This window comes from Lathyrus oleraceus, chromosome 5 (genome assembly GCF_024323335.1).
Source record: "Lathyrus oleraceus cultivar Zhongwan6 chromosome 5, CAAS_Psat_ZW6_1.0, whole genome shotgun sequence".
In the NCBI taxonomy this organism is placed as follows: Eukaryota; Viridiplantae; Streptophyta; class Magnoliopsida; order Fabales; family Fabaceae; genus Lathyrus; species Lathyrus oleraceus.
In genome coordinates, this window is record NC_066583.1 from 290,100,829 (window position 1) to 290,119,700 (window position 18,872).

The following is an 18,872-nucleotide window of genomic DNA, read 5'->3' on the forward strand; positions in this document are numbered from 1 at the left end:
TAATGTGGAATCAAATGTCATATGATTAGTAGCACCAGAGTCAAGAATCCACGCATTCTTAGGAATATTACCACAAACAGTAAGAGATCGGGAACACAAACTCTTACCAGTAACTGCTAGAGACCCAGAACCAGAAGGCTTACTCATGGAGTCAAGCATAGATTTCAACCGTTCCACATCATTCTGACTGAAGGAGGAAAGATCAGTTCCCCTCTTTTCAAAGCTTTCAGTATCCTGGACATGTGTAGCAACATGTGCCTGATACTGGTGCATGTTGCGAGAACCGCCACCTCGGCTAAGAACCTGCTCCCTCCCATGAAGTTTGAAACACCTATCCTTTGTATGCCCTGATCGGTTACAATGCTCACAATAGAATTTGTCACGAACATTCTTGGATGATGATGGTGGTGGTCCTTGTCTTGTTGTTTTGCTAGCTACTAATGCTGACACATCCGGGGGTTGTTCATGAAGCATAGCTTGACGACGGGTTTCCTCACTACGGACAGTGTAAAAAACTTCATTAAGATTAGGAAATTTTTCCTTACCCAAAATCTGCACCCGAATAGGGTCAAATTCAGCATTAAGGCCTGCTAGGAAATCAAAGATCCTATCCCGCTCAACAACAGTATTCAAGGTGGCAGTATCCTTGCTGCACTCCATCTTCAAATTCTGATACTGATCCAACTCAATCCAAAAACCATTAAGAACTCCAAAATACTCAGTGATCGAAAGATTTCCTTGCTTAGTGTTGAAGATTTTCCTCTTTAAATCATAACAAGCAGACATATCTTGTTTCATGGAATAACTGCGACGAAGATACTCCCAAACTGCCTTTGCACTTGAGAGATACATGCAATTTCTACTAATTTCTGGAGATATGGAGTTCCAAAGCCAAGTAATAATAGCAGAATCATCTTTATCCCAGGAAGGGAAGTTAGGAGCAGTAACCAGAGGAGGATTTCCTTCAATATGATCAAGCATGTCGCAACATTTAAGAGTGTGTCTGATGAACTGAGACCATTGAAAATAATTTTTGCCGGTAAGCCAATAACCTTTTTGAACGACAAAATCCTTAGCATTAAATGGGGCTGGTGGATTTGTGGGAGGTGGAGGTGGAGGTGGAGGTGGAGGTGGTTGATCGTTAATAATCTCAGCCATTGAAAGGACAATCGAGAGAAAACAAACCAAGAAACAGGATGGGTTAGGGTTTCAAAGATGAGTGAACAAAAACAAGAAGCACGCAAAACAACAATGACCCAAACACCCAAAAACAACAACAAACTGCAAACTGCAGTAAAAAAAAACTCCGCTACAAGGCGGCTAGGGTTTAGGCGGAAGCGAATCCCCCAAAATCGGGAGCTCTTGATACCATGTTATAAAATATTTTACTGATATATTAAAAAGTGATTCTTACATGTTACATCTACATGCTTTAAATAAGAGAGAATAGAAGACCTAATGGGCTTTGACTAATGGGCCTCATTACTAATAGAAATAATTACTATTTATAATCTAATATTTACAACAGGTTGAAACTTTGTAAATGATTTCCATATCTCAATTATCACTCATATGCTCTTTGTGGAGCATGCCAAATAGGGAAAATTAGTAAACTTCTTTCAAATCTAGGAAAATTGTCGCTGCCTCTAGACCCTTAGAATTGTTTCACATTAATTTGTTTGGTCCTGTTAGTACTGCATCAAATGAAAAGAAATATGGTCTAGTTATTGTTGATGACTATATCAGATGAACTTGAGTTAAATTCCTTAGAACTAAGGATGAATCATACGATGCGTTCAACATCTTCTGCATATAAGTACAAATTGAAAAATAATAATAAAAATTTAAAGGTAAGAAGTGATCTTGGTGGTGAATTGAAAAATGAGCCATTTGAACTTTTTGTGTGAAAAATATGGAATTCTTCATGAGTTATCTTCTCCTAGAAATCCACAACAAAACAGAGTTGTAGAGAGAAAAAACAGATATTTACAAGAAATGACCATAACCATGATTCATGAAAATAACTTACCAAAGTACTAATGGGGAGAAGTTGTGAACATAATATGAGTTGTTCAAGAAAAGAAAGCTAAGCCATTCTTATTTTCATCAGTTTGGATGTACATGCTACATTCTAAACAATAAAGTCTATCTAAAGAAATTTGATGCTAAAGCGTAGAAGGGTGTCTTTGGGGATACTTTGAACGCTTAAAGGCATATAAGGTGTATAACTCTGCAATCAATATGGTTGAAGAGTTAATACACATGAAATTTGATGACAAAGAGCCTGGCAGTAAAATGTCAGAGTTAGTTGAAATTGTTCCAGAAATCTGTGTATCTGAAGACACATCAGGAGCTAGAGGTCAAGAAGCTGGAAGTTCATAAGATAACAGTCCATCAGAAGATGGATGCTCAGAAGCTATAATAACTTTAGAAGCTGGTGATCCAGAAGTTGATCCTACCTCAGAAGCTCATCCAGATGATGAAGAATCTGAAGAAGCACAAGATGGCTCCTCAGATGCATCACAATCCAAGAAGACCTTTAAGTACAAGTTTTTTCATCTAGAATAGTTAATTCTTAGAAACAAAGATAGTTCTAGAAAGCAAGGTTTACCTTCAGATAAGAGCATTTTATGTTAGAACTACTCTCCATGACAAAACCTAATTTTGTTGATAAGACACTTTCTAATGATGGTTGGATTATGGGTATGTAAGAAGAGTTTAATCAATTTCAATGAAATGATATATGGAATCTAGTACCCAAATCCTTGTAGAAGAACATTATTAGAACAAAATGGGTATTCAGAAATAAGTTCAATGAGAAAGGACGAGTGGTAAGAAATAAGGTTATACTTGTAGCTCAAGGCTACAGTTAGCAATAAGGTATATATTTCTCTGAAACCTTTGCACATGTTGCAAGGTTACATGCAATCTGGTTACTTCTCTCTTGTGATATTAATCATGAAATTATTTTATACCAAATGGATGTTAAGAGTGCATTGTTAAATGGAGGCATTTCTAAAGAAGTGTATGTAAAACAACAACTTGCATTTGATGACTCTGTTCACCCAAATTATGTTTTCAAACCTAAGAAATCACTCTATAGACTCAAACAATATTCCAAAGCTTGGTATGAAAGACCGAGTAATTTTCTAATAGAAAATAGATTTCAGAAAGGGCAAGTAGACACTACACTCTTCAGGTAGACACTTAAGAATGATATCAATTGTCCAAGTTTATGTTGATGGTATTATTTTTGGTTCAACTAATGTTTTTCTTTGCCAAGAACTTTCAAAGACAATGCATGTTGAATTTGAAATGAGTATGATGAGAGAGATGGAGTTCTTCCTTGGTATTTAAATCAATCAATGCAAAGAGGGAGTCTATGCACATCAGACTAAGTATACAAAGGAGATTCTGAATAAGTTCAAGCTTGATGATTACAAGATCATGACCACTCATATTCATCCAATATGCAGCATGAGTAAAGAGGAAAGCAACACCAAGGTCTGTCATAAGTTATATAAAGGTATGGTTGACTCTCTTCTTTACATAACAACTTTTAGACCATATATTTTATTCAGTGTTTGTCTGCGTGCAAGATTTCAGTCAAATTTTCACCACTCCACCTTCTATTCTCAAAATGTTTTAGTTTCCACCCAAACTCAATTTCTTATTTTTTATATTATTATTTTAATTGAATAAAGTTTAATTTAAATAAAAAATTAATAAAAATTCTTCAAATTTATATTTTTTCAAATTATTATAAAATAACTAAATTACCTAATTATCTCTAATAATGCTCATAAATTTTATTTTATTTTTTCGCTCTCAAATTGTATATCCCCGATAATGATTAAATTACCAAAATACCCTTAAGCATCAAATAACACAAATAATTTAAATAGATCAAATAACACACAAACAAACACGCTAATAATTAAATACAATATTAATTTAAAAATCGGGATGTTACAACTCTCTCCCACTTAAAAAGATTTTTGTCCTTCAAATTACCTGTCGAAGACAAATCCGAATAAAGTTCCTTCATCCAACTCTCTAGCTCCAACTTCAAGCTCCCTCTAGCAGGTCTTCCCCAAACAACCTTCACTAGAGCAATCTTTTACCCCTTAACTGTTTCACTTATCGATCCTCAATCCTTATTGGTGATGCTTCAATAGTTAGATTATCCATCACTTGCACATCATCCATTTAGATCATATGAGATGAATCGGGAATATACTTCCTGAACTGGGATATATGAAAAACACCATACAAATACAAAAGGAATGTTGGCCAGGTCACTCTGCAGGCAACATATCCAACTTCCTGGCTAATCTGATACGAACCAATGAAGCGAGGAGTAAGCTTCTTATACTTCAGCGTACGTCCAACACCAGTCACATGAATGACTCTCAGAAATACATGGTCACCCTCTCGGAACTCAAGAGTCTTCCTCCGCTTATTATGGTAACTTGTTTGCCTACTCTAAGATGCCTTCATCTTCTCTTAGATCATCTTCACCTTTTTCGTAGTCTGATGCACAATCTCTGGTCCAAGTACAACACTCTCTCTAGACTCATACCAACACAGATGAATCATACACCTTTTCCCATACAAATCTTCGAATGATGTCATTCTAAAATTAGAATGGTAGCTGGTTTTTTAAGCAAACTCGATAGACTGGATAATCCTCTCAGTTTGCCCATCTGTTTACGGATGATAAGTAGAACTCAACATCAACTTAGTATCCAAAGCCTCATGTAAACTCTCTGAAAATCTGGACGTGAAACTCGGGTCTTTGTCAGACACAATACTTGGCGGAATAACATGAAGCTTCACCATCCCAACAATATAAATCTCAGCCATCTTGTGTAGTGAAAAACTGATCTTAATCGGGATGAAATGCGCCGATTTAGTTAGTTTATCCACAATCACTCAAATCACATCAAATCCTCTAGGAGTATTCGACAACTCAGTGACAAAATCATTAAGATATTGTCTCACCTCTATTCAGGAATATCCAACGGTTGCATTAGTCCATACAACTTATGATGCTCAATCTCCGACTTATGGCAAGTCATACATGAATAAACAAAATGTGCAACATCTATCTTCAAACTTGACCACAAAAACCTTTTCTTGAGGTCTTGATATATTTTATCAGCCCTAAGATGAATACTCAAACTGCTTTTGTCATTCCCCTTCCAAAATTGTCTTCTTAAGTTCTAGCACATCAGATACATAACTCTATTCCGAAACTTAAAGATCTCATTCTCGTACTCGGAAGTCTTCATCTTCACTTTGGTTAATTGAAGACAAGTGATTAACCAAAGCTACATCCAGCTTTTGACTCTCTTTATTCTCATCGAGAAAACCACTAGTGAGCTTCAGCATGCCCAGTCTCACACTATCAATAGTCACTTCGCACATCAAACTCAAATCTCTGAATCGCTCGATCAAATCCAACTCTTTAGCCATCAATGCTGACATGTGTAAGGACTTCCGACTCAAAGCATCTGCTACAATATTGACTTTATCGAAATAGTAGTTCAAACCAAAATCATAGTCATTCAAAAACTCTAAACATCTCTTGTATCTCATATTTAATTCCTTCTAATAAAATAGATATTTCAAATCCTCACCACTTCATTCTCCAACTTTCATAGTAAAATATAGAATGGAAAAAAAAATCCTAGTTCCCAGTATATAATTAGGAAAGAAAAAAAAATTGAAGATTGTAATTAAAATTTATCAAAATCGAAGAACACTTACCTTTTATTGTTTGATTTTAAAAAATGCAAATGACAAAATGCAGATGAATATAGACCCATCCTGAATTGTAGGTTAAATGCATTTTGAGAGAGATTCATATAACAAATATATTTATATGTCAAAAACATAGTCAGTATTCACTGTTGTCATTTTTCCCTTTGAATCTAAGTATTATACTTTGTTTTCTTCTCCGTCGTAGTTTCATTCACCTGCTCACCGGACGGCAACAATAACGGTTCTATCACCGTTTGGAACTTCCAATATGCTTACAGGTTTCTCTTTTTACCCATTTGTACTCTTAACTCTTTTTGCCTGGTGGTGTACTCATGCATCCTATCTGTTTGATGAATTGCCTAGCTGACATGATTTTGTAATACTCACTATTTATTTAAAAAAGAATAGTACTTTTGGTTGAATTACGATTATGTAGATTTTTTTTATTGTTTTCCTTTTCCAACTTTGTAATCCCATTTTATATTTGAAGCTATTAATCATGATTTAAGAGAAATTTTCTGCTGGGGAAGCATTCACCTATCAATCTTTGTTCTGTAAGTTTAACTAAAAAAACAAGTGCTGTAGTTAGCTGTGCTACTGAAGCAAGAGGCAATGATACTAGAAATTGATCTTTCTGCTCCCAATCGAGCTACACTTCACTAAGATAGCCATCGAGTTTATACTTTATACACATGATTCTCTGGAACTGCATTTTCATGTGACGAAAAAGTTTGTAGCCTTCTGATTGTAGCTAATGCTTGACTTTCATGGTAAGAAATCGGCTTCACTGAATTTGAATGATAATGAGCTTGAGGAACGCATGGCTTCACTCTTTATTGAGGACCTGAAGCTCTAATACCATAGAGATATCTAAACCAAGAGAAGAAGAGAGAATTTGTAATAAACCCTACAGAACAGAGTGAGATATACAGTTTACACACCCCCTGATATAATATAGATTCAGCAAGCTCGCAAAAGATTCAAAACAGAAGCTAATTTCTAACTAACACTTCTAACAGAAAGCTAATCAGCTCTTAAAGCATTAACTAATCTCTTTGCATATCTACAGGTCATGTAGCTACTCAATATTTTAATGTTATTATTATTGGTGACCATGGATTTTATATGTACTCTAATTTTGCATGTATATTATTACTCTTGTGACCTTGCAAGATATATTTTTTATTTGTACAGGTTCAACCACTGGGAGTTTCTTGGAACTTAGAGCCACGAACTTTTCCAAAAGACCAGTTCCAGGTAGTCTAGCACTCTAGTCTTTATTATTGAGTATATTGTCTTTCTTGTGGTATATGTCTCAATTTTCTGGAAATCAATGTAGCCTGTGTATTCCTCATTTAGTTGTGTTTTTGCTTGTACTATTTGAAAGCTTCATTGATCAAGGTAATAAATCATAAATGAGCTACTTTTTAAAGGAAATCTTCATGTAGGGTTGAGAGGAAATAAGCTTCAAATTTCTAAGTGCAAGGTTCTGTCTGAAACATTTGAATATAATTTCTATAGGGTTCAGAGGAAATAGGCTTCAAATTTCTGGTGCAAGGTTCTTTCTGAAGAACAAAGTTTCCTGCAAACTTACTGAGTTAAGAAATGATTTGAGCTCATCAAAGGAACTTGAAAAGACTAAACCCTTGGTTAAGATGTGCGGCATTACATCAGCTAAAGATGCTGCAATGGCGGCCGAAGCTGGTGCAAACTTTATTGGAATGATCATGTGGCCAAACTCCAAACGTTCTGTTTCACTTTCTGTTGCAAAGGAGATATCAAAAGTTGCAAGAGATTATGGGGCAGAGCCTGTTGGAGTATTTGTGGATGATGATGCAGAAACAATACTAAGAGCTTCCGATGTATCAAATCTTGAGTTTGTGCAGGTACATTTTTACCCGACTTTTATGCATGTTCAACGGCAGTTAAATGCTTGGTGACATTCAAATCTTGAATTTTGACAATGCAGCTTCATGGATCTGGTTCGCGGGCAGCTTTCTCATCTTTAATTCAGGAAAATCGTGTAATTTATGTTCTCCATGCAAATGGGGATGGGAGTCTTTTAAACACAATTCCTGATGAAGAGGGTTCTCTTGTTGATTGGGTTCTGGTTGATAGTGCAAAGGGTGGCAGGTAATGAATGACATAGGTCTTGTTGTAAGAGCTTAATTGCTAATTGCTTGTCAAATAATCTAATTTTTCAGCATAATAATGTCTTTATCTCATTGAGACTTCTTTACAGCGGCGAAGCGTTCGATTGGGCCCAGTTTAAATTACCAAAAATTAGAAGCAAATATGGCTGGCTATTAGCAGGAGGGATCAATCCTGAAAATGTCAGTGAGGCTCTGTCTAGTCTCAAACCCCAAGGGGTGGATGTCAGCAGCGGCATATGTGCATCAGATGGCATCCAGAAAGATCAATCAAGAATAGCTTCCTTCATGGATGCAGTACATTCTGTTCAGTACTGAGTTGCCTTAAATTATTTTGAATCTCAAGACAGGTGATTTTGTAATTTCGAAATATACCCATTTTGTTATTTAAGTCCATTTGTATCTTCATTTTGTAATCTGGGTAATATATGGATACATACTTTATTTTACAAATTTAAATAAAAAGTTTGATGATGATTTGGTAGTGATATGACTGCCGGCTGGACACTGGTGCAAAAAAAATAGAACCTACTTTAGTTTTTTGCTATTCCTTTTTCCTTCTGTTTTTGATGGCGAGATTGCTAGATTCACAGTGAACCACTATTGTTTTGACAAAAGCTACACTGTTAATGCATATTTGGAATCACGGTGAGTTTAACAGAATCACGGTGATCCGCCATGAATTTTGGTATCACAAAGAGTTTGTTGAATACGACTTGGATGCTTTTATCGGTTTGCCTTTGAAACTATACAGAGCTCCTGATAGGTATTATGCTTTAATGTCCATTATCTCTTGAAGCTTGCTACTTTCTTTAACTTTATCTTCTATAGTTATTGCTTTGACTTGGAAACAAAAAGCATGTAACCACCATCCAACTAACACCCAAGGAAGTGAAGTTGACAAGTACATATGATAATGAATCAAGAAGCTGGTGTACTGAATACACTTAGAATATCACGAGCTATACCTTAGCTTTTACTTTTCTCCAACATAAAGATACTAATAATTTGATCTTTGCTTTACAAAGCATTCAATTGCTAGTCAATTAATTAGCCTTAACAATTTTGAGTTAGGTTTGGTCCATGTTATGCCAAACCAACTAGTTGAATGACTGAAGAATGATAGTTAGGTCAATAGTTCTAAAAGAAGCTTCATCTATAAACCTTAAATGGTGACACCAAGTCACCAACTGAAAGATGAAATATCCACAATCATAATGAGTTGGATTGAGCAAATGGATCCAATTGATTTCTGCCCTAATCATGATTTCTGCATTGTATTTGCCTATAAAGATTGACCTAATAAAAACCTCATTTGTTACCACAATAACAATTTGCAATCATGCACTAAATAAAAGGTGGAAATAGAAAGCAATTTAGCTAAGATAAGACTTGGTTATTTTATAGGATAACTATCTAAGAGTGGATAAATTTACAATCCTTTTTATTTTAATCTATTAAATAAGATTAACAAAAAATTTTAAAAGTGGTTGATTATGGAAAATCATTGCTAATCAATGCTATCACTAAAAAAAGGTGTACTTTGCTCCACTTTTGAATTGAAAAATATATTTTATTTGATTTAGACTATGTTTGGTAATACGGTAGGTCAGCTCTGCAACACGTTTAAGATTTCATTCAGTGATGATTTTTCACCATGTTTTTCAAATTTTCCAATAAATCATATTGGCTAAAATGATGTGAAATTTTTGTTGTTTAGAAATATACTATGTATTTAAAAAATTACATCAAGTATGTGCTTTTTAGAAATTTTGGATGGAGAAAGCTACTCCTAAAACATTGACTTTCAAACTGAATGAAACCTAAAGACAAACTACATTGTGTCTACTCTGGCCACACAAAGAAACAACGTTGTTTATGTCTACCAAATAGCCTCAACCCCACCACATCATACACCCTTTCCACTCGCTCAGACTAAAGACCAACTCTAAAATGAAGACTTTGAGATCACTCCTCTGCATCCCCCACTCTCACGTAGTGTCTCAAAAAGTACACACATAAGAGCCTAGGCTCCCTGCAGGGAAATCATGCCGTCGGAACCGTTTAATCTTGATCCAACGATCTAGATTCAATCTTAGAATAGACATAAAACCCGTGTCAAATATAGATTATTGTAAATGAATTAAAAAAGTAGATAATCAAAGTAACGTGAGGAACACAACTCTCCTTCACTGACAGCACATTCTCTCGTACTAGTATTTTCTTCAACCATTTCATCAAATCTCAATTAAACAAAAATAGCTTAATAAAAAGTTTCATTTATATATAAATACAAAATTTCTTTCTTTCTTCATAGTTTCGTTAACTTCTTTCTCTATATTTTTACACCCTCATTTCATAACTCAAACAAAGGCTTTCTGTTATTCTCTGTCTCTCTTTCTCTCCCATGAAAAATCTTTTCTACTCAGAAACTGTAGCAATGAAAGGCACAAAGAACAATAGCATTTTCATTTTCTTTCTCGTCTTCTCCCTATTCCTCCTCTTTGGAGTCTTCATGCACAATGAAGACGTTAAGTCAATAGCACAGTTCTCATTCTCAAGGCTCAAATTCAAATCTCAAGAAATCCAAGAAGAGAAAACCCAAGAACCGGTTGATTTGATAACCGTTGTGTTAAAGAAGAAAAATGAGAAACAGAAGATTGCATTGCCTCTAGAAGATTGTGACTTGTTTACAGGAAAATGGGTTTTTGATAACGTGAAACATCCTTTATACAAAGAAGAACAATGTCAGTTTCTTAGTGCACAAGTTACCTGTTTGAAGAACGGAAGACGCGATTCTCTGTATCAAAATTGGAGATGGAAGCCAAGAGATTGTTCTTTACCAAAGTAAGCACTTTTGGTTCTTTTTAATTAATAGTGTTATAATTGATTGAATTTTGTATAAACTTGTTATTTGTTAAGGTTCAAACCAAGAGTTCTGCTTGAGAAACTTAGAGGGAAGAGACTTATGTTTGTTGGAGACTCGTTGAATCGAAACCAATGGGAATCAATGATTTGTCTGGTTCAATCTGCTGTCCCTCAAGGCAAAAAAAGGTTGGACTTATATGGTGCTCTTTCTGTCTTCACAATTGAGGTTCGTTTTCTCTTTCTCTTTCTTTTTCTCTAGGTGACCAAGATTCAATCAATGGGTTGAATTGAACCGTTTGGTTCGGTTTGGTTCAGTTCGGTTCGATTATGTTCCATTTTTGTAAACTAACTAGCTGATTATGTCTGTGTGTGCAGGATTACAATGCAACAGTGGAATTCTACTGGTCACCATTCCTTGTAGAGTCGAATTCAGATGATCCAGCGGCGCACGCTATATTCGACCGTATTATCATGCCTGAATCGATTGAAAAACACGGTGTGCATTGGAAGAATGTGGACTACCTTATTTTTAACACCTACATATGGTGGATGAATACAGGCACCATGAAAGTCCTGTAAGCAAACACCGCTTTACATTATACTATATTTTGATTGAACTCATGAAAGTTATAAATTGAATGTTTCTCATGTTTAAGGCGAGGGTCATTCGATGAAGGAGCCACGGAGTACGATGAGGTTCCTCGCACAAAAGCATATAAGAGAGTCCTTAAGACATGGTCAAGTTATGTAGATAACAACATTGATCCAAATCGCACCAAAGTTTTCTTCAACAGCATGTCCCCTCTTCATATCAAGTAAACAATTATCAAATCTTAACTTTTTGTGTGTTATGTTATGGACTATATGAATTCTAACATTTATGAACTTTTATGACTTTTTTAGGAGTGAAGATTGGAACAATCCTAATGGAATAAAATGCGCCAAGGAAACTACACCAATTCTCAACATGTCCACTACATTACAAGTTGGAACTGATCACCGTCTTTTCATTATTGCCAAAAACGCGGCAAAATCTACCAAGGTGAAAGTGGATTTCCTAAACATTACTACCTTGTCTGAGTTCAGAAAAGATGCACATACATCTGTTTACACGATACGTCAAGGAAAATTGTTGACTCCAGAAGAACAAGCTGATCCTGCTACTTATGCAGATTGTATTCATTGGTGTTTACCAGGATTACCTGATACATGGAATGAGTTGCTTTATGCATGTATCATTTCTGTTTCTTGAACAACAAGCAATGATGTATAGATATATTTTGTTAGTTTTGTCTATGGCATACTTGTAGTTTTTTCCTTGGAATTTTGTTATAGCTTTCTATTCTTGTTAGTTGAACTTGTAAACTGAGGAATCAATTGAATTCAATTGTACAGTGAATGCATAATGCCTCAAAAAGAAAATAGATGAATTCTTTGTTAAGCTGAGGAATCAATTTAAATTTTATTTTAAGACAATAAATACAAAAGATAACATAACATAACATTAAATGATTTAATGATAAATATTGAAAGGTTGATTCTGGTTGGTTGCATGTCTGCCTCTCAGTTTGTAATACTATTATAATGGCATGTCTTAGTTTGTAATACTATTATGATTTGCATGGTGTTCTACAAGAACAACAATACAGTGTTATGTAAAATATTTTTTATTTGAAATTGAGAGACCGACAAATTTTTAGTAGATGACGTTCCCCTTAGCTGAAAAAGATTAGACAAGTGTAGGCACACCTAATCGTGAGAAAGTCAAATCTTTTTTAGATTTATTTAAGTCCATGAAAATTGGGGAAATGTCACGCAGCACTCGCTTTAAATTCTATTAGCCACATTGTTTTGGCCATTATGACATGTAAATATTATCCACACTCAGATTTAGACAAGTTATTTTAGATCATTTAGTATTTTGTTGTCTTTATTTTTGCCTTTAGTTTTTTTTTATTTAATAGTTTAATGACTCATATCTCAAAATATCATGTTTAACACTCTTTAAAGTAGTAAATGAACTCACAATTGAGAGACAATAATCGCTTGAAGAAAAGAGAATCGTTGTTAAGAGCTATAAGTTGATACATCAACTAACTTTAAGGTTTGACACATCTGGTGGGACACTATGACGAGAACCACTTAAAATTTCAAGTTGTCAAGGCAGAATTAGGTTTAATGTATGCACCTGTGCCATGGGAAAAGTCTCGGAGGCATGGATCAACCATATTCATCATCATGAAAAAGGGTTGGTCAATAAAGACGCAACGAACCTCCACATATGTTGGAATACCAACATCCCTAGCTTTTTGCAATACTTCTAAAGACACACATGTTGATTCATCTAAGGCGTGGTTGATAATGACAACGTACTTTATTAGACATTGGATATACATGGGATTACATAATCTCATGTATAAAGTCTCTCACAACTCGTTGACATTGTGTTAGTTTGTAATTTTTTACTCAAGTTGAACTGAGACCCATTAAGTCTAGTTTGAGAGAATCTCAAGAACATGTCCACAAGATTAGGATCACTCTCTCTTCAAAACATGTTCAGAATCTTGAAAAGATTTGCAGTGGATTAACATTTAGATATGAATGTGTGGTATAAAGGTGGTAAGTTCGACTCACCTATAAGGTGTTTTGGGACTTAGTATATTCTTGAGTCCAAGGAGTAGGTGACCTACAAACATTACGATACCATGCTTCAAAATTTGATAGAAGCTCTTCGACGAGGGTAGTTAGAGTTTGTAAAGAAAATTTCAATAATATGAGAAATTTAGAGGCAGTTCAAGATCAAAGACACGTGGAAACATATCAGAAAACAAAAGCTTACGTACTAGGATACATGTCGAGTCCTAGATAAGTAACCGTTATCGACGGCTATTGATGTATTTAGTATATAAGTCGATTCCATTCATGTAGAAAGGGTTCGTAATTTTTTATTAGTTTTCTCCATAGAACTCAAGTATCTAAGTCATAGAGACAAAAGAGTTTGTGAGAAATGTATAAATATGCGTCCCTCTTTTAAGTCTTTAATATAAGAATTTTATTTAATTACTTTAATTGCGTTTTTCGTTTACTTTATTTCTTCGAACAATTCCTTGTCTTTCTTATTGGGATTTCTATCAAATTTCTCTATATCTAAACATCAAATATCCAAGCACAAACATGTTTTATCTAACTGTTTTTGCATAATATGTCATATGATGTTTTGAATTTAATCATGTAAGTGAATTAAAACTTGTTTTGATTTACCAAAAATAACGTTAAACAAATTGACACGCCCAGTGGGACCCTTTTGTGCAAAAAATTTAAACTTTTGTAAAAAAAGTATTTGTGTTTTCATTGTTCGCTCTATTCTTCATACATGCAATATTTTCAATGTTTGGGTGTTTATGCGTCTGAGGAGTGGTAAACCTCCTGTTGAGACGACTCGTCCAACGTTGAAAAATTCTTCCCTTCCCTAGAACAACACCCTAAATTTAGAAGAACAACCAATCGAATAGGGTGGGTGGTGCAGGAACTTCAACATCCATTGGAGTAACTGGCCATGTATTAAGTCAAAAGTCAATTTCGACGACATTACAAGAAGTTGTGGTTCCACCATCACAACCAACTAGTTTTCCAACTACTCCCAGGGTTACACAAACTACTATAGGAAACCATATGCCTTTTTTTCTACTAAGTTTTTTGCTGCCTTCAGGAAATATTATGGCATGCCAACTACAATGATGGCAGACCTACAAACTAATGCATCAACGTATGCAAATGATGCAATGAAGTTGCATCCCCTCTTAATCAATATTTAGAATCAAGATATGTTATCAGAAATCCAAGTCGAATGGAACAACCTCGTGGAGGATAAGGATATGTCCCTCAAGTTATGACACCCTTAACTACTAGTTTTCTCTTGGCCATGAGACAACAAGTGGATGATAGAAACCATGATATGGTCAATATGTTTACCCAACACATTGGTACTATGTTTAATCCCCTAATCCAAAACACATACCACACTTACCAATAATTGGCACATCAAATTAGTTGGATTATTGATTTCTTTGGTGCACCTCAAATGTCTATTCAACCAGTCCCTTAAATCCAGGCAGTCAGGGAAATTTCAAACCCAGAAGTTGCAAATAATGATGGCTTTCCTAACAATCGAGTTAAACAATGGGTTATTCCCAACCGGTCGAATAACCCATAACTAGGGTAGTCGAACAAGATTTAGGTGAAAATGGCCCAGAGGTAGTATTGGTCAATAGAAATCAGGATGCATACCAAGTGGTTGGAGGAATCCAACAAAACCATTTTCGGGAGGCAGAATAACGTAGCCAATGTGGTTGAACAGATTCTAGCCCAAAATGGTCTTAATGTTGGTCACCACAGGCCAAATTGCATTTCTGCCTTGTATGAGTATGTATTGTAGATTGAACTTCTAAGGGGTTAGAAAATCCCTAAGTTCACTAAGTATGCAAGCGATACTAGTGAATCGCCCGTCGAACATATTGCTCGATATCAATCAGAGGTGTGTAATTTGGTCAATAATTAAAACTTAAAAATGAAATATTTCCCAAAATCCTTGAATAAAAGTGCTTTCACGTGGTTCACCACCCTTCCTCATCATTCCATATACAATTGGAATCAACTAGAAAGAGTGTTCCATGAGCAATTCTATATGGGTAAAAAATTAGCCTAAAAGAATTAACCAATGTGAAAAGAAAATTCTCTGAGTCAATAGACGACTATCTCAATATATTTAGGTTAATGAAGGCGAAATGCTTTACTCAAGTTCATGAGCATGAGTTAGTCGAAATGGCTTAGGTGGCTTAGATTATTCAATTAGGAAAAAGTTAGATACCCAATGCCTAAGGGACATGGCCCAATTGGCAGACAGGTATCGACAAGTCGTACAATTGAAAGGTGAAAAGGCTAGAGCAAATTGACACTCTAGGAAGGATAAAGTTGTTTGCGTAGAGACTGACGAAAACAGTCAAGAGATTGACATAGTTTTTTAGTGTGTCGAAGAAAGGGAGGTTAACCTGGCATAATTAAAGTCATTGCCTCCATATGTTTGCAAGGTTTTAAGACCTTCAAATGGAAAAAAATCATGTCGAACCAAGTAAAAATGAAAAGTTTACTACAAAAACCTATACATTTGACATAACTAAATGTGATAAGATCTTTGATCTTCTAGTTTTCGATGGTCAAATCATAGTGCCGACAGGCCTAAAGATGCCACAATTGGAAAAAAGGAAGAAAATAGGTTTTTGTAAATATCATAACTTTCTTGGTCATAAAATGTCTCAATGTGTTATTTTCAAGGATTTTGTACAAACTGTTCTCAAGGATGGTAGGCTGAAGTTTGGTGACAAACAAAAGCAATCAATGACAATGGGCTCAAAACCTTTGTTGGTTCAAGAAGAAAATATGGCTGAACCTGTAGAAATTATGATGGTTGAGGCTATTGAAGGTCTCAACATAGAAGTCAAATAAGTGACCATGGTAGACTACACTGAAAAATGAAGTTGGTCTACCCAAAGGCTGAGGAATAACTGATTGATTTTTTAAACATATGTAAACTCAAGGGATCTAAGGTGATGTTATGCCCTTGTTGCATTGCTGTTTTCGACAAGGAAGCCACCAAAGACTTCGAAAATGTAAGTCCTGGACAACCAAGGAGGAATAATTAGAGTGATAGGAGGCCACAATTCACTTTTGACAAGAGAGGAGTCTCCTATAAAAAAATACCAGGAGCCTACAAACAAGTGGAAAAGTCAAATCAAGAATTATGTTCCATCTGTTATTGTTCCCTTTAGTGAATGGATTCGGCCAACAGTCAAACCAAACTCTAATCAATAGAAGATGAGGGTAGTCGCAGTTGGAGTTGGTTCTTCATATCTAGACAGATCTCAAATGTATAAGAACTACTCTTATAATTCTAGAAATCATTTGGGTAAAAATCTCATGACTAAAACTCAATGGAGAAGGCACAAAGAAAAAAGAAGGTGATTATGGAGGCTGCAAAGTCCAATAATAATGGAAAATCCCCAACACTAACATAGCATCTTATGGCAAAAAAAGCCCATGAGGGAAAGATTTTTTCCTCCTTTGCCAGCAATACTTAAACCAAATGGCAATGATTTCTTGCCAAATGAAAATGATGAGATGCTGACAGATAATTTCGACTCTAGATCAAATAATGATTTTGATGTTATCTGTAATGTTGTTTATGTTCCCATTGAATTCGATAAGATCACTAGGGTAACAGAATAAGAGGATAATGAGCTTGTTGCATAATCAACAAACCATAAGCCTTTGTGTTACTATGTAATGAATAAAGGTTGCATAAATGAAGATAAGACCATTATTGAAAGGCCTGATTTAGGAATGCAACAACACCTGAAGCCCCTTTTCATATGGGCTAAGATTGAGAGTTTAGAGGTTAATAAAGTCCTAGTAGATGGAAGGGCGACGAATAACCTAATTCCACATTCTTTACTAAGGAAGATTGGCAAATATGAAACTGATTTAAGACCACATAACATGGTTTTGTCCAACTATGAAGTAAAAACTAGCAAATCTTTTGGAGTCATACAAGTTGATATTGTTGTAGCGACCATTACAAGACCAACATTATTTATGGTCATTTCTACCAAGTTACTCCAAAAAAAATGGTTGAATTGTGGTATTCTTCTTTTCCACTAAATTAAATACAAATTTAGATAAACATGTGTTGACTAAGTTACTCTAAAAAAAGAGGGTTGAATTGTGATATTCGGATTTCCAAAAATAAATTTATAAAAATTTTGATTTAAATTTTTTTATGTTACAAGTTAGAAGAAAGTAGAGAAGGAATCATAGAATAAAATAAATAACTAAAAATGAAAGAGATAAAAGATAGAAATATCACACCAGATAGTCATCTTGATTTGGCCTAAATCACTTTACCTACTCGAATATCCAAGAGTTTCCCCTTGATATTTCCACTAAAACAATCTTGATCTTTTCAAAGGATCATTCCAAACAACCTTTCTCAACATCTTTAGCTTTTGCACAGGATCAACCTAAAAACCTTCTACAAATAAGCAGAGCTTTACATAAGTTCAAGTCAGTAATTTCCACCCAGAATTTTTTCTTTTTTAGTTTGCAAGCTTCAAATCTATTAAAAAGGCATTGCAAGAAAACTATGCTCTTGAATAAATATTTTTTTGCACAATACCAGTACAAATGTAACACAACTCTCAAATAGAAATTTTCAATCTTTTGGCACTAAGGTGGCTCTAATGAAAAATACTTTATAAAAGAATGCGAGAAATGATGATAGAATAAAGTTTTTGTTTATAAATAGAGTGTATTTTGAAATGAGGATAAGTCTCATTTATATAGGAACAATTTTGGTTTAAAAAGGAAACAATCAATGGGCTATTTTAACGAGTTAAGCTAAAATTAAACCTATGAGTTAAGCAATTTGGAATTATACATCACTTAATCAATTATTAGCCTCCTTAATTAATTATGAGGCAGTATATTTTGCTCTAATTGATTAAATATACCTCTTAATCGATTAGACAGTGCGTTTTACCTTCCTAATTGATTAACCAAGCTTTTAATCAATTAAGTGTTTGCTCATATTGATTTTAAGAAGCTTTATATAAATAGATGATAATTGAAAACATTTTTTGTATTTGTGTGCATTGCCTTAGCGCCTAAAAACTTACTCTTGTTCTTTTTACAATTAAACTGATCAGAACTAGAAAAAACCCTAAGCACATGATAAGACGAGCTTTGACACTTTCACATCTTCGAATCCACAACTTCAAGATTCTTTCTTAATTCAATATTGACTAATATTTTCAACTTGATCTTGATATGTTTGACTGACGAGGCTTGAGATATCTCTTTCATAATGAATCTTTGGAAAAGTTGTCTTGAGGAAATGCTTTTGACAGTTGTCCCCAACATCTTTATTTGACAGTTGCAATCAACACTTGACACTTGTCATCATCATAATCATTTGACTAATATTACCTTCACAACACATATAACCATAACATAAAAATTTGTTTTCATGACATGTTT

The 18,872-nt window shown here is 34.7% G+C and overlaps 2 protein-coding genes across 2 annotated transcripts; both read left to right on the forward strand.

Annotated features, from left to right (window-relative positions):
• The first annotated feature begins 5,675 nt into the window (after positions 1-5,675).
• On the forward strand, positions 5,676-8,406 carry LOC127083982 (N-(5'-phosphoribosyl)anthranilate isomerase 1, chloroplastic). Its single transcript, XM_051024346.1, has 5 exons — positions 5,676-6,044; positions 6,961-7,023; positions 7,288-7,652; positions 7,736-7,899; positions 8,009-8,406. The coding sequence occupies exons 1-5, from the start codon at positions 6,035-6,037 to the stop codon at positions 8,232-8,234; spliced, it is 828 nt and encodes a 275-aa protein (XP_050880303.1). The 5' UTR covers positions 5,676-6,034; the 3' UTR covers positions 8,235-8,406.
• Positions 8,407-9,984: 1,578 nt separating this feature from the next.
• LOC127088180 (xylan O-acetyltransferase 1) lies at positions 9,985-12,225 on the forward strand. Its single transcript, XM_051029099.1, has 5 exons — positions 9,985-10,763; positions 10,839-11,010; positions 11,160-11,359; positions 11,441-11,599; positions 11,688-12,225. Exons 1-5 carry the CDS (start codon positions 10,324-10,326, stop codon positions 12,034-12,036), a joined length of 1,320 nt encoding a protein of 439 aa, XP_050885056.1. The 5' UTR covers positions 9,985-10,323; the 3' UTR covers positions 12,037-12,225.
• Positions 12,226-18,872: the final 6,647 nt, after the last annotated feature.